Here is a 17,027-nt window from a genome sequence, read left to right on the forward strand (position 1 = left end):
ATTCATTAACATGCTGTCTCTGCATCAAAAAGTTCAACAATACTTTCACATGTAGACCTACTTCTGATAATATTTTTAAGTAACTCACTGAATAATTGTTCTTTCAGGTGTTTAAATAAACACGTGATGTTTTCATCAAAGAATAGTCATACTTCCTGGTCAAGAAAGTTTCACTGTTCATGGAAGATTTGTAAAGTATCTCCGACAGCAAAAATCTAAAATTTTAGACAGTGACTGGACAGCATATTCCTGAATCTTTTGACTTTATTTAACAACATTGAGTTTTCCCAGTTCTCATGAGACAAATACTCTCTCGCTGTTAAATAGGAAACTAATGAAAATATGTATTCCAAGGATGGATTACAGCAATGTGGTAGCCTGAAGAGTGCAGTTATATTGATGGTAAATGGAATGCAGTAGGCTGGGAGTTATATAATCTCATCTTTTGTGCAGAATGTATATATAAAACTGGGTATTTATTTTCATTCATTCACTATCACTTCAGGTAACACAAAGTCTAGTTTCATTGCCATAGTTTCACACATGGTTCTCTGCCCTTCGATTAACTTTTCCAATAATAATTTTCTAGTCTGATACAGTGGTATAATGGTGTCTGCTGCCATTAAAAATCTTCTGCAATTATTATTCTTCAGTTTGCCACATTAATTTCTAGTTCATGAAATTTTATATTTGAACACAATTGAAGCACTGCTGTTGTTGTTTCAGGGGCATTTGGCTTCAAAGTCATAAGTATGCACTGGAATGCAGATATAGATGTAAACTGCAATGTGTTACTTTCTCCATTGCTACTGGAATGAAGTCCTATATTTCCACATTGTTATCTTCATATCACCTATGTTCTCATAGTCAATATACTTCAATGATATAGTATGTTCCAATTTTCTTTCTATAAAAATAATGATAAGGATTTATTGTTCTGTGAACCATTCATCATCTTTCTGGAGTTTTTTGTATCAGAATTATTATAGAATGTCAACACACAAAAAGCAAACTAAAAACAAAACAACACTGAAATTAACATTTATCATAGTAGCTGTTCAGATCATCTCTTCCACTTCGTTTTATGAAATTAATTACCTTAGGTGCAGAGCAGACTCATGTAAATTCAGGAAAATGTAAGTTAGGTAACCCTTTTTACTACTAGTCATTTACAACTCTGTAGCAATACTGAATGATTTGGAGAGCCAAGAAAGTACTGAACAATAAACTAAGCTTGTTAAATACACTGAAACACAAAGTTTTAGTAACAATAGTAACAGTCTCCATTAGTTTTTTCTCTGCTCAGTAGAGGAATTTTAATATAAATCAAAAACATTTAGAAGCAATAGACAAATTATTTTTGCCATTTGGTGAAAAACTGAAAAGGTGACAAACAGCTGAACTAAAAAGCAAGCTGTACTGGTAGCAAACACTCAAAGCATGAAATGCAGAAGAAGAAAATCTTATACTTAACTCAAGGAAGAATAAAATAAAAGAGGGTAGAATTATTTCAAAGTTTTAACATTTCATATATTTGAAACATGTACATTAATATACTAAGGCTTTGCATCATATAAGGATTATGTGCAACAAAAAAATGTATTATTATGAAATAACACATCATTCAACTAATGTATCTTGATTAAAAATCCGTTTTAAAGAAAAATCTGATTTTGTAAGTGAAACAAGAAACTATATTTTGAATAAGTTACTTAAATCTAAGGAAAAAATTAAATTAAAACCAATTTCTTGAAATTTATATGTACAACAAGTAAATCAACATTTTCAAAGCAGTTGCACAGTTCATCCTTCACATTCACACAACATTACAACTGAATCAGAAAGTGGAGAGAAAGCTAAGCACCAGTTAAGTGCAGAAACAGTTTAAAGAGAGAAAGATTATTTTGTAGTTGAAGTTAATCACCGGAGGACAGAATACTGTACTAAAATAAGACATTTCACTTATTCTGTGCATGTTTATTTACAGTGCTTGTCCAAAATCCTATTTACAAGTGTAAGTGATTTTTAACCTTCACCCATAAGCTGTAATTAGGTTTTTGCAAGTCATTCCATACACTTTTCTTTCATTTTACTTAAATTGTAGTATGTTCCCATGAAAGAATGGTCTTCCAATCTGTAGTAACATTATTTACAGAGGTTAAGAAATAATGCCTTTATTCTGTTCAGCAATACCCACTTTTAGGCAATGTTGGTACTGGTATGTCAAATTCAGCTAATTTATTTATTCTGAAATGGAGATCAGTCTGATGGACTTAAAATACATTCACTTCACTTCTGATAACATGTGACATCCATATTAGCCTCCCCCCCCTCCAACCCCCCCCCCCCCCCCACCATCTCCCCATAACTCTGTGATTAAAAGAATTTGTTTATTAATTTGGCTGACAGTGCATACACTTGAAGCTTGTTGGATGCAATAGTTCAAACTTAATTGACATCTTTCAACAGATGGCTATATGAGGGACCACCATGTCGTGTTTGATAATTATTTGAGGAATTAGCTATACTGACAGAGTAACAGCAGGTGTTTCATCACAGAAATAGGAAATTCTTATACAATTTACTTCTGTAGATAATTGTGCAAAGATAATTGTACAAAGATTCAGCTATATCACTGCTTACTATTATTATCTGATTATTACTGAGCAGTATTACCACAGATTGGTAAAACAGTTTCACATGAACTCATGTGGACATGTTACTAAAAAGATAATCTACTCTCCTTTGAAGTGTCTCATATAGTGCTGATGGCTAAATTTCCCATCTTTATTTATTATTTATACTTTTCAAATGACTTTCATATCATCAGGCTGCACTGCTGTTCTGATGATCAGAAAATGTATTGCGTTCTGTGTGTATTTGAAGGGAAACTTGACTAACACACTATAAGGCTACTCTAGCCTCACATACTCTGAAAGACCTTCCAAATAGGACTGCACATATTACATTCACTGATAATGGTGCTCTGCTGAAACTTGAAGACTAGTCAAAATATTTCTTACTTAGTTTAAGGGAGGCAAGTTGTATGCTTCATACATTTACATGCTCAGTATGCAACTATTAACATTATATACAGGGTGTTACAAAAAGGTATGGCCAAACTTTCAGGAAACATTCCTCACACACAGATAAAGAAAAGATGTTATGTGGACACGTGTCTGGAAACGCTTAATTTCCATGTTAGAGCTCACTTTAGTTTTGTCAGTATGTACTGTACTTCCTCGATTCACCACCAGTTGGCCCAATTGAAGGAAGGTAATGTTGACTTTGGTGCTTGTGTTGACATGCGACTCATCACAAACGTGGTTTTGCCATCAGTGCAACGTTTACAAATGCGGAGTTGGCAGATGCCCATTTGATGTATGGATTAGCACGGGGCAATAGCCGTGGCGCCGTATGTTTGTATCGAGACAGATTTCCAGAACGAGGGTGTCATGGCAGGAAGACGTTCGAAGCAATTGATCGGCGTCTTAGGGAGCACGGATTATTCCAGCCTATGACTCGAGACTGGGGAAGACCTAGAACGACGAGGACACCTGCAATGGACGGGGCAATTCTTCGTGCAGTTGACGATAACCCTAATGTCAGCGTCAGAGAAGTTGCTGCTGTACAAGGTAACGTTGACCACGTCACTGTATGGACAGTGCTACGGGAGAACCAGTTGTTTCCGTACCATGTACAGCGTGTGAGGCACTATCAGCAGCTGATTGACCTCCACGGGTACACTTCTGCGAATGGTTCATCCGACAATGTGTCAATCCTCATTTCAGTGCAAATGTTCTCTTTACGGATGAGGCTTCATTCCAACGTGACCAAATTGTAAATTTTCACAATCAACATGTGTGGGCTGACGAGAATCCGCACGCAATTGTGTAATCACGTCATCAACACTGATTTTCTGTGAGCGTTTGGGCAGGCATTGTTGGTGATGTCTTGCTGGGCCCCATGTTCTTCCACCTAAGCTCAACGGAGCACGTTATCATGATTTCATATGGGATACTCTCCCTGTGCTGCTAGAACATGTACCTTTACAAGTACGACAATATGTGGTTCATGCACGATGGAACTCCTGCACATTTCAGTCGAAGTGTTCGTACGCTTCTCAACAACAGATTCGGTGACCGATGGATTGGTAGAGGCGGACCAATTCCGTGGCCTCCACGCTCTTGTGACCTCAACCCTCTTGACTTTCATTTATGGGGGAATTTGAAAGCTCTTGTCTACGCAACCCCGGTACCAAATGTAGAGACCCTTCGTGCTCGTATTGTGGACGGCTGTGATACAATACGCCATTCTCCAGGTCTGCATCAGCGCATCAGGGATTCCATGCGACGGAGGGTGGATGCATGTATCCTCGCTAAGGGAGGACATTTTGAACATTTCCTGTAACAAAGTGTTTGAAGTCACGCTAGTATGTTCTGTTGCTGTGTGTTTCCATTCCATGATTAATGTGATTTCAAGAGAAGTAATAAAATGAGCTCTAACATGGAAAGTAAGCTTTTCCGAACACGCATCCACGTAACATATTTTCTTTCTTTGTGTGTGAGGAATGTTTCGTGAAAGTTTGGCCATACCTTTTTGTAACACTCTGTATATCTTTTTGTGTGTGTGGTTTTCCGATATTTCATTTAAACTATGAACTTACAACACACATGCTCTTCAAACAAGGTATGCTGGAATGTTTGTGTACTATTACTTACCTCGTAAAAAAGCCACGCACTGAATATAACTTGGAAAAAGTTGTATGCAATCAGTAGATTTTTTAGCTCGAATGGTTTACGATTTTCCATAAGTCTTGGGCCAAGTACTTTTACAATATATACATATGTGAGACAGATTGCAGCAGTAGGGAATGGGCTTGACATTAGGAACCATTTGCTAGTCCTCGGATCTGCAAACATTTTAGAAATGTCAAAATCATGTAGATAATCTAATGAAGTTATAATACAACAAATATTTAACCTGTGAAGTCAGAGAGCATTTCATAACAACACATTATTGTCACAGAATCCATTAGATTACAAGTCCTGGCATGAAGAGCACATTTTAATGAAATAAAGGCATGCAGTCATAACAAGCTGTAGTTTCTTGATGATCCACGATAAGTTTTAAGTGCGGAAATGAGAAAGAATATAACACCATTTTTGTGACTGCTTTAAGAAAAGAAGAGAAATAAACTGAAAAATTGGTGTCTACATCTTATTCGCAGTGACTGGAGGTGAAGACCCCCACACTCAGCATTATTAAAATAATGGAACAAAATTTCTGTGAAATCTGCTAACACTGATCATTCGTGTACTTCGACTACCATTTTTTACTCCAGTGAACAAGGTTGTCTGCAATATCATAGACAGTATAGTACATATTTGTCCATATAGGTGGCCAGATGTACATGAAGCAAAACGGCGGATTATTTGGATTCTCTGTTAGACAAGATTTTAAAAGATCTTGTAGTTGAACCCAATTTACAAAAGAGTGTGTATAAACAGCAATGTGTGATGACAGTGTGGTGTCACCGCCAGACACCACACTTGCTAGGTGGTAGCTTAAATCGGCCGCGGTCCATTTAGTACATGTCGGACCCGCGTGTTGCCACTGTGTGATCGCAGACCTAGCGCCACCACAAGGCAGGTCTCGAGAGACGATATAGCACTCGCCCCAGTTGTACGAGGAGATTGCTAGCGACCATACGGACGAAGCCTTCCTCTCATTTGCCGAGAGCCAGTTAGAATAGCCTTCTGCTAAGTCCATGGCTACGACCTAGCAAGGCGCCATTAGTCTTACCTACTTTCAGAGTTATAGTATAAATGTCTCAAGAAGAATGCTGTAGTCATCAAATAATAAAGTTAAGTATAAAGCAGCTACGTACTTTTCTTGCTACCATTCAATAGTTATCCTGTTCCAGAATTGACGCCCGTCGGCGTGAGTGTGTACGCGTGCCTTTCTATCAGCTACCCGTCACTGTGGACTGGCTGCCTTGTCAGTCCACTTCAGACAGTACACACTCTTTATGAGAATTCACTTGCAGAGAGTAACTGCAGACAGACTTCAGCTCCCAGCAATAGAAAAAAAAAAAAAAAAAAAGGTTCAAATGGCTCTGAGCACTATGGGACTTAACATCTGAGGTCATCAGTCCCCTAGACTTAGAACTACTTAAACCTAACTAACCTAATGACACCACACACATCCATGCCCAAGGCAGGATTCGAACCTGCGACCGTAGCGGTCGCGCGGTTCCAGACTGAAGCGCCTAGAACCGCTCGGCCACACCGGCCGGCCAGCAATAGTCAAAAATTGTAAAAGAACTGTCATAAAGAACTGTGCAGATAACTACAAACAAGTGATTTAGAGCCTCAGTAAATATCTACCAAAGCCAGTGTTTCAAAATTATAGCTTTGCTGAAAGGTAAAAATTGAACTTCTGTCTTTAGGTTGTTGTCTCGAAGCACCCAACATGCGACAAGAATACATTAACGTGATGCAAATTCTACCACGTCCATGTCACAGTCACAGTCTCTGTGTCACTTTTGATGTTTCCAACTACTTCACAGGTGAGTAGTAACTCCAAATACGACAGAAGGAGCCTCAACTGCTTACTTTGAGAGACGAAACTAATAGTAAGAAAAGAGCAACATTATTTAGTTTTTCAATGATTTAACAACTTTTAACATCTTAAGCTCGCAGAAACTCATCAAACAGATGACCACCAGTGGCACTGCACACATTACAAAATCATCTATTGTCAGAACTGCTCTTTGGGTTCAAAATCTTTTGGCCTATTGCTAACACGTTCTGTCTATGATTCTTCAGAAAGTACTTCATGGTTGTCAGATGCTTATGAATAAATCTTCTCACACACAACCTGGCACCGTCTCTTCAAATTTTACTGTGTGAACAGTTCTTAGCTGAAAACCTTGGCCAGTTCTCTGAGAATCCAATGACCCAGTTTCTTGTAAGTTTCTATACATGGTGATAAATTTGAACCATTCTCAAATGGTATCCGTACAAGATCCATATTGTACAGCAACATGCACCAAAGAACTCACAATGACATATTGACTTCACTCTCCACTTTCTCACTAGGATTGAAGTTGACGAGTGCTGGCCCTAGACCATCTTATGGACATATGATGCTCATTTTTCTTAGATGGGTGAGGTGAACACACAGAATTGCCGAGTGTGGGGATCTTCACCTCCAGTCACTGCAAATGAAGTTCCTCTGTACGGTGAAAATGTCACCGTATGGCGTGGCTTCACAGTTACGTTCATCATTGGACCCTTCTTTTTTGAACAGGTTGGTGCTCAAGGACCAGAAACGTGCAGTGTGACAGGCCAGCATTACTGTGATATGCTTCACCAGCACTACAGGAGAGAGATACTTTGAACTCAATATTTTTCATGCAAGATAGGGTCCCAACGCACATCACTTGTGAAGTTCACCCGCTTCTCTGAAACACATTTGGATACGATCAAATTATCAGCTGATCATTTCCAAATGCTTGGCTGGCACGATCACCTGATCTCATTTCCTCTGATTTCTGATTTTGGGGCTACCTAAAGGACAGGGGAACATTCACACATGTGCTGATCTCAAGCGCAGCATATCAAGAGAGGTAGCTGGCATACCCACAGACATGCTTCATTCTGCAGTGCAGAATGCAATCCTGCACTTTCAGACTCTTCTGGGCACTGATGGGGGTCATATTGAGCCCCTTTTGTAGCAGTAATGGTACTGGTATGTGATGGTATGATGTACCATTGCAGCACATCAAAAGTGTTTCAGTTGTATTGATTCTGTATTATTTCTCTTATCCATGTCCTTGAAACTAATGCTACCAAGTTTGTTACTCATAAGGTAATTAGTTACCATGTTATGATGTGCTAAATTGGGTAAGTGGTAATTAAAGTGCATTAATCACAGAGATTCAGTGAGGGCTTTAATTGCCATATGGCAACAAAACTTGGTAGGTATTCTAATGCATTAATGCACAACTGATTTATGCTGGAAAAAAATTATTTCCAATTTTAGCCACCAGATGCAAATCTGTCTTTGTGAGTGCAAGAAAAATGGATTAGTAATGAGACATGGGCAGAAAAGATCAAATAAGTGAGAAAGACATAATCTTGATTTTGTTATGAAGGACCACTTACACAGTTTGTTTAGTATCAGCATGAGAAATGTTGACGAGATGCTATACAGCGCCAGATTTGCATCTGATATTCAAAATTGGAACTAATTTTTTTCCAGAGTAAATTGGCTCTGCATTAATACATTAGCATATCTACCAAGTTTTGCTGTTGTATAGTAATTACAGCCCACAGCAGACCTCTGTGAGTTGCTGCACTTTAATTATAACTACCTGGTAGTTTTGGCACCCTGCAACTCAAACCAAAAACTGACTGGGGACAGCACCTAACAGAGCAAGGACACTGCTGACCAATAAAATTGCAATACCGTGAAGACAAAATGTGACACATGTCAAAATTGCATAACATGTACTACTGCATACAAGTGATTATAATTTCAGTTCAACTATGCATAGTAGATAGGAGTAATGCCATCTAATTCTCTACATAAGGAAAGATTACATTTTTCATTCAGAAATAGTATTTGAATGTCCATTGTTTATGAGAAGACTGTGGTATACGCCTCTATGGTGATATTCCTAGCAGTATGTGTTGGAATTTGACAGTGGCCAGATTGAGGCCCTTCAAGACTGCAGTTTATTATTCCACAACACTGCTGCATCTCTTGGTAAGGATCTCACAACTGTGATACAAATATGGAATTGATAGGTTCAGGGAAGGTCACAATGAGCACTTGACAGATCAAACATACCATTCATGCGACAGTGGATGACTATATTGCCAAGTCAGGTATGATAGGACAGAAAATGGGCTTGTTTGCAGTAAGATAAGCCTCCACAAAGACAGCATGATGATTTCTGGATCACCATGGGCTGTCAAAGCACCAACCATTATAATGGTTTCCTTTGCCGCAGCACCAGAGTTGTACACCCACGGACAACACTGTGGACAGGAGAGTTTTCATACGAGTCCCAGTTCTGTATACAACACCACAATGGGCACATCTGTGTATGGAGGCTTCGAGGTGAAGGAATGTTGTCAAATTGCATTCATCATCGTTATATGGGAGTGCAGCAGCTACCGCGCCAGTACGGATGCCACTGAGTACACAAAACCACATGGCTGGTAATTTCTACAGTAGTCATTTGATTTCATGTGTTAGTATCTGTGCTTGTGCTCTTCTTTGTGGACTCTGTGACATGCTGTTTATAATGTGGTTATCTACCTTGGCACAGAGGAAATTCGACTGTTGCCCTTGCCTTTAAGTTCTCCAGATCTCTCACACACTGAAAACATCTTGTCATGGAGAGACTGGCATGACACAACTCATCAGCCTTAACAAATGCCAAGCTGTTTCCTAATCATCTACAGTCGAGTCTGCAGGGAGAGTGAAGGCAGCACATAGGTTACCACGGACAGAGGTGTGGTGTGGAGGCAACGAGCTCCACTTTGTCTAGTGCTGGTATAACACTGGCAGCCATGGGGTGGGCCGCAGTGGGTGGAGGAGGAGAAGGGGGGGGGGGGGGGGGCGACAACCAGCCGTGTTTTTCATCACGCACTGCTGGTACTGCTTGTTGCGTCATATTGTGCATTATGCTAAGCTACGAGTGAATCCGATCACAATCTTTGTTTGGCTAATGCCAGCTGTACCATAGTCATTTTAGTGATTTATCAGAGCATTGGCAGGCCGAAGTAAATAGACATCTACCGACTTCCGCTGGTCTAGAACTAGGGAGTCCTGGTTCAGGCTGTTGTGTGCAAGTAGTGCAAAAACAGGAGTACCATACCGAAGAAACGAATGATGAAGTTTGTTTTCAAAACGATCATTCAGTGACGTTGTTATCATTAATTTCCTGTCTTCATTCTGTAGTTTAAGAACTGATCAGAGAATTTGTATTGAATGTTGCTTTTGATGAGTCACCTATGAGTAAAACAAGAATTTACAAGTCGTGTAAGTGTTTTAGAAGTCGGGTGTGAAGGTTTCGAAGACATTTCCAGCACTTACACTTGAACATGAGGTTTGCTCCAGACGCAGACAGATGTGATACACAAATTCCTGCCGTCCGGCCTCTAACCGTAGCTAACATTGTTAAAACCCATATAACAACACCGATCCTGTACAGCGACGACAGAAGAGAAGGAAGAAGGAGAGGAAGTAGATGAAGACCATCTTGCTTCGGCAATTAAGAATCAGTTCTACGAGGCTATCCGAGGGTAATTTTCCGAAGTTCTTCCAATTCATCTAGTATTCACAAATGGAGCTTCCGAAACATGTTTACTTAAGCTTTAATTATGCCAGTTGGCATTAAAAAATAAAAATGAATGGTAATGCATGAAATCAAGTAACATGATCAGTTGTAAAGTTATCTAGGCAGATACTGTTATAGATGGCATCAAAGTTGATTCTTTTTAAATAAATGGCCAGTAGCATTTTTTGTTATTGTTAATTATGTGTTCATATCCAACAGGAAGGTCTCAGTTCTATCTTTTAATTTTGAGTGTCAACTTAGCGTCATTGGTATACAAAAATATCTCTTGAGAATATTTTGAAGGTCCATTTCCTGCCTTGGTAGGTAAGTTGGATTTAATCATATAGAGATGTAATTTTTAATAGACAAATAAAAAAGGTGATATATTAACAATACAAAAAGATGTACTTTGCGTATACTAATGAAATATGCTTAAATGTTAGGTATCAAAATAATCTACCGTAACAAAATATTATGTGGACACACATTTGAGGTAAAGTAAGTGTTGTGTATCTTCTGCAACATACGGTTCTTGGGGTCAACTATACTCCGTTCATCATAAGAATAAACCTCATGTAAACATTAGGCAATGTATTCTTCCGCGTTTTATGGAACCTCATTGGGATTTCGTTTCACTTGGAGCTGAAGCCAAGCTGTCTCGTGTACAGTCTAATACAATGAGGATATGTTTTATGCTGCGCGTGACGCACACATCGACTCGGCGATTATGTGGGGCAACATCTTTGCCGATGCATTTGACTTGGACAGCACTGACCAGGCAAATGATCCAACTAACCTGTAGTGATGTGAACAACTGCAGTAAAGCAGTAAAAAGAGACGAGCAGAGAACAATATAGCTTTGAATGTCGTGACAGTCATATGTATTGGTTTATCTAAAGCTTTTGATGTCACTGACCATAATGCCCAAGCAGAAGATTGACCAATTAGGAATTAGAGGTATATCCAATGAGTGGCTCAAGACATACCTATGTGGTCGCAAACAGGTGGTTGAAGTGCAATATACTGACCATAACAAAATCAGCTACTACTATTCAGGATATGAAAATGTGAAATATGGCGTCCCTCAAAGATCAGTATTAGGACCTATTCTGTTTCTCCTCTATGTTAATGATCTTATGTACAACAGGTATTGCCAAACTACCCTCCAATTTGCAGATGATACAAGCTTCCTTATTAGTGGTAAAACAGAAGAAAAAACTAAAAGACTCTGCTATCCACACGATGAACAGTGTAGAACAGTGGTTCAGCTATAACAAACTAATTATAAACACAGAAAAGACAGTACCACTGAACTTCTATAGTGTAAAAGGCAGATACCACCCAAACATAGAAATAGAACTTAGGGACAGAGTTCTTGAAAGTGTTGACAGCACAAAATTTCTGGGACTCTGGCTCTAGAACAACACAAAATGGGAGGTACACATTGAATATTTGCAAAGAAAACTAAGCAAAACCTGTTACATGATACTGATCTTAAAAAACTGTTGCAGCAAAGCCAGCCTGTTAAATGTATACTACTCCTATGTGCATTCTGTGCGATCTTAAAAAATTGTTGCAGCAAAGCCAGCCTGTTAAATGTATACTACTCCTATGTGCATTCTGTAATTAAATATGGCATAATCTTCTGGGGCAATGCAACAACAAATATTAAACTTTTCAGGATGCAAAAGAGAATATTAAGAATTATTGAAGGGGTAAACAATACGAAATCATGCAGACCCATATTCAAAAAACTGTCAGTTCTTCCTCTTCCTTGCATTTTTATCTACAAAACATCAGTTTTCATCAAACAATATGTTGATAGACACCCAGATATCTTTTTAATAAATCAAGATATACATGCACAGAATACAAGGCAAAAATCTGACCTTCATATGAAACAGGTGAGAACATCATTGTGCCAAAACGGCACACTGCATACTGGGATAAAGATTTTCAATAATCTACCTACCCATATTAAATCAGCAGGTAAACTCTGTAGTTTTAAGGCTGAAGTAAAGGCATATTTAATTGATCATTGATTTTACAGTCTGACAGAATACATAAAAGCCAAACAACAAAAATAAAGATGCATTATGAATATTCTACTTTGTATGTTGCCTGTAATGTTTGTTGTATGTATGAAACTTTGCTAAATTACTTCAATATCTAGCCCTTAGGATTGCAACACAAACTGTATTTTATCTTGTAAATACCTAACCATGTCCAATATCCTTGTATATATTCTATACATGTAGGATTTGAAGGACTAAATAAATAAATAAATAAAAGAAAGCAGGATAAAATTAACAGACAAAAAACCTGCAAATTCTGGCCACATACTGTACAACAGTTTACCACAATGTATAAAGACATCTGATCGATATTTGCCCTTACAGTGTTAAAGACTTAAATAATGTGTATGTATAAATTTTTTATAAAGTACTCTAATGACATATTCTGTGAATATTCTATAAAATATATGTATATGTACTACCTTTTTGTAACTAGCTATGTATATGCAAGATTTATGTAAAAATTAAAGTGTCCAATATCATTGTAATAAATGATCCATAGACAAATAAAGAATAAAGGAAATAACGGTAAAACTCAGGCGATACCCTTCTTAGATGAACATAATATGCTCTCGATCTTAGCTATCATAGTATTGTACTTATCCCTTAACTTGGCTTCAGAACAGTTCTAATGGTTTCAGATTGCAGTGTTAATATGACAACTGCCAAAATGCAGGATTTGTAGGGTGTGCTTGACACCGTGAAAATTATTGTTTTCCATGTTTCTACAATGCTTATCACTCTGGCTCATGTGAAACCACATTTGCCCTACAAAACAATGAGCATATTCAAACGACGAGTATTTGATTTTCCATTTTTCTCAAAAAAATTTAATTGTGTAATTTTTTTCTAAACTTCAACAATCATTAACCATATTTTATAAAATATCGATAATTAAGAATGAGTATTTGCAATGAAAACCATAATTTTACATGTGATAGTTAGTTAGTTATGTGTTCCACTGATCAACCTCACGGTCACCGTTACGATGTGGAACATGTCAAGTGCATAAGAAATGCACACATGAATCAATTTTTTTTTTTTTTTTTGAGATTAAAATTTTTATTACCTACCCCATTCCCTTAAATGGCACAAAATGAGTATATTATACCTGTAGATTTATTTATTCCTATTCAAGAATTCAACTATGGTATAGAAGGAATTGTCACGGAGATACGATTTCAGTTTATTTTTGAAACTATTACTGTTATCTGTCAGACATGTCATTTCACCTGGTGATTTATCGAAAAGTTTTACAGCAGCTTATTTTACCCCTTTCTGTGCCAAAGATAGCTTAAGTAGAGGATAGTGTAAGTCTTTCTTTCTTCTGGTATTGTAATCATGAATATCACCGTTGTTTTTAAACTGGTCCATGTTGTTGAGAACTAATTTCATTACTGAGTACATGTACTGTGAGGCTGTTGTAAGAATTCCTAATTTTTTAAACAGATGTATATAAAATGTGCTCCAATGAGCCCCACACATTATTCTAACCACTTTCTCTTGAGTAGTGAATATTTTTTTATCAAACTGTTGAGTTACCTCAAAATATTATTCTGTATGACATCAGAGAGTGAAAGTATGCAAAGTATGTTAGCTTGCTAATTTCTATATCGTCAAAATTAGCAGTTATTATGATTGTAAAAGTTTCTGAACCTAGTCACTTTAGGAGATCCAAAATATGAATTTTCCAATTAAGATTCTCATCTACATGTACACCCAAAAACTCAGTATTATCTACCCTGGCTACTGACTTGACTTCTATTGATATTTTACATTTATTGAAGGAACAGTACTTCTTGCAGTAGAAAATTGGATGTATTGCGTTTTTTCAAAGTTCAGAGGAAGCCCATTCACAGAAAACCAAACAGTAACTTTTTCAAAGACATTATTTATATTATTTTCTATTGGAGTTTCTTTTACTGGATTAATAATGATGCTTGGATGATGATCAGCAAACAGTGTCAGTTTAGCTTCTTCTTTCAGATAAGAAGATAGATCATTTATATATATGAAGAACAGAAAAGTCCCATGATCGAACCCTGTGGAATACCTAATGTAATTTCAACACAGTCTGATGAAGTGGGAAACTTCCTTAAGTCACTTAAACGATATAATGAGACTTACTGCTTCCTGTTCTGAAGATATGACTTAAACCAGTCATACGATGTTCCATTTATACCACAGAATTGTAATTTCTGTAACATAATGTCATGGTTCACACAATCAAATGCTTTGGATAAGTCACAGAAAATTCCTGTTGGTGACATTCTACGATTTAAAGACTATATTATGTAGGCAGCGAAATTGTATATTTTTGTTTCAGTAGAACAGTATTTTTGAAATCCAAACTGTGATTTACTAACTATCCAATTACTGCTGGGATGGGTAGCCACTCTTGAGACATTACTTTCTCGACAATTTTTGACAATGCTGTAAGCAGGGATACTGGCCAGTAATTATTGATATCTGTGGTGTCCCCTTTTTTGTACAGAAGCTTGAAATAGCATATTTTATTTACAGATGTGACTTGTAACATTGTTTTAGTAACTTGCTACAGATGTCACCTATGTAATTAGAAACTAGAAGACGTGCAATTTTCTTGAAAAAATGATGGTGAAGTACGAGTAAGTTACCATACATTTGATGAATTTCCTATGTAAATGATTTAAGTATTCAAACAGAAAAAAATTACAAACTCAATGGGTTTCGCACCGCCGCCCGCTAGCGCACTCCATTATTGCTCAACGACGCTATTGATTACACCACGCATGTAATGGAAAATATCTTTCTTATATTTATTACGTGAACTTCTCATCCATTTCAATTACTGTTTTTTATGCTCAAGTAGTCAGACATATTTTTATTTACATTTTCATCTGAACACTCATCCGATGTTTCTTTGTCTTAACGTGATTCACTATGTCAGACCTTCAACAATGTCCAGTACCTAAGTTTGATTCACACAACGTACATTCTGCAGTGTCTCCACTACCTGTGATAGGAGTAACTCACTTTTTACGAGTGCGTGCTGAAAAGTAATGCCTTCGAATATTTTATGCTGCTGTCAATATTGGTTGACGTATTAAAGTCATGCGTATTACCCTGTCGACTTTCCCGCTTCGTTGCCGCGGCGAATACATTTCTCCTGACGAGAGATCAGTTTATTGATTCTGTTATTGTTGACTGTTTGACTTTGTTCTTTGTTGACGGAGCCATAACCTCACCTCTGCTTGCACCGCTTCGTCACAATCAAAGCGAAGTCCTCGGAAGTGTTCTTTGAGTTTCGGAGACAGATGAAAAGCGGATGGAGCCAAGCACAGGGTTGCAACTATCGTCAGCGAAGTGGGGGAAGTCGACCGAGTAACATGCATGACTGTAAAGCCTCAGTGGATATTGAGAACAGAATAAAAGACTCGGAGGAATTATTTTTCAGCACGCCCTCATAGTTACTTTACACACTTCCATGCTTCATGCTACGACTCGGAGCCCTCTAGCGACAGACTGTTACAACTTGGTGAGAGAAGTGGGAAAGTTGACCGAGTAATATGCATGATATGTAATACCTCAATCGATATTGAGAACAAAATTGGATATGGACTCCAAATTTGGAGGCATTACTTTTCAGCACGCCCTCGTACTTGCGCAGTAAACTGCAAATCAAGCATCCAGTAGCATAAAATGCTTTAGTCGCGGAATCACAAAAAACGGGACGTTTGAGTGTCCCCCCAAAAAATTCCAAGGCAGTAGAACATTTTGGAACAACAAACGGGACGATTGGATACCATACGTCACAGGCGAACCTTTGTACACCCCCGCGAGTGACTGTCTACCCTGCGGCCTGGGAGTCACGCCTTTGGTGGATGAATGATAATGTGGCTGCTACATGATGATGCTCCGACAGACTGCCCTCTTGAGCGTGGAGCAAAAACACTAGAACAGACAGAACATTCCCATTGCCTGTTGTGTTCCAAGGGGTCCTTTCAATCATTGAAATCTATTCTTCCGAAGATATTTGATCACCACCTTCAAGTGGTGTACCTCCAGTGGAAAGCATTTCCAGCCATCTCTCCATATGACCTTTTTTGCTTCTAATCTTCTCAGGAATCATTTCCTACAGTTTGTGCCCATTTAGAAAAATCGCCCTGTGTATTTAATTTTAGACAGGGTGTTGGGAAATTCCCGTTAAAAACTTCCAGGATATGTAGCATGGAGTGACTACGTAATATTTTGAACAGGAACCCATGCCCGGAAACGTACCATTTCCGTGTTACAATCATTTCAAAACATGTTGGTTAAGTGACCAGTTTTACAAGTAGGCTATTATATTAGCTGTGATCCAGTACATCACTTGTTTTATAGTTCTACCCCTTAACAACTAAAGAAATTCCTCCTGTACTCGTTGATGGGTTCTCTTCAACGAGCCGGCCGAAGTGGCCGAGTGCTTATACGCGCTACAGTCTGGAACCGCGCTGCCGCTACGGTCGCAGGTTCGAATCCTGCCTCGGGCATGGATGTGTGTGACGTCCTTAGGTTAGTTAGGTTTAAGTAGTTCTAAGTTCTAGGGGACTGATGACCTCAGCAGTTACGTCCCA

The 17,027-nt window shown here is 38.1% G+C and overlaps 1 protein-coding gene across 7 annotated transcripts in view; it reads right to left on the bottom strand.

Moving 5' to 3' along the window:
• The window catches only part of LOC126470295 (elongation of very long chain fatty acids protein AAEL008004), a 338,249-nt gene that overhangs the window by 46,976 nt on the left and 274,246 nt on the right, over positions 1-17,027 (bottom strand). For 4 of the 7 annotated variants that reach the window (XM_050098057.1, XM_050098051.1, XM_050098052.1 and 1 more), the window contains exon 5: positions 4,722-4,912. In XM_050098057.1, coding sequence (XP_049954014.1) covers positions 4,722-4,912 — 191 coding nt within the window. Of the gene's footprint in view, positions 1-4,721; positions 4,913-15,303; positions 15,448-15,536; positions 15,842-17,027 lie in introns of those variants that run through there. The other 3 variants (XM_050098055.1, XM_050098053.1, XM_050098054.1) reach the window with 3 other exon arrangements.

Source organism: Schistocerca serialis, chromosome 3 (genome assembly GCF_023864345.2).
Source record: "Schistocerca serialis cubense isolate TAMUIC-IGC-003099 chromosome 3, iqSchSeri2.2, whole genome shotgun sequence".
NCBI lineage: Eukaryota > Metazoa > Arthropoda > Insecta > Orthoptera > Acrididae > Schistocerca > Schistocerca serialis.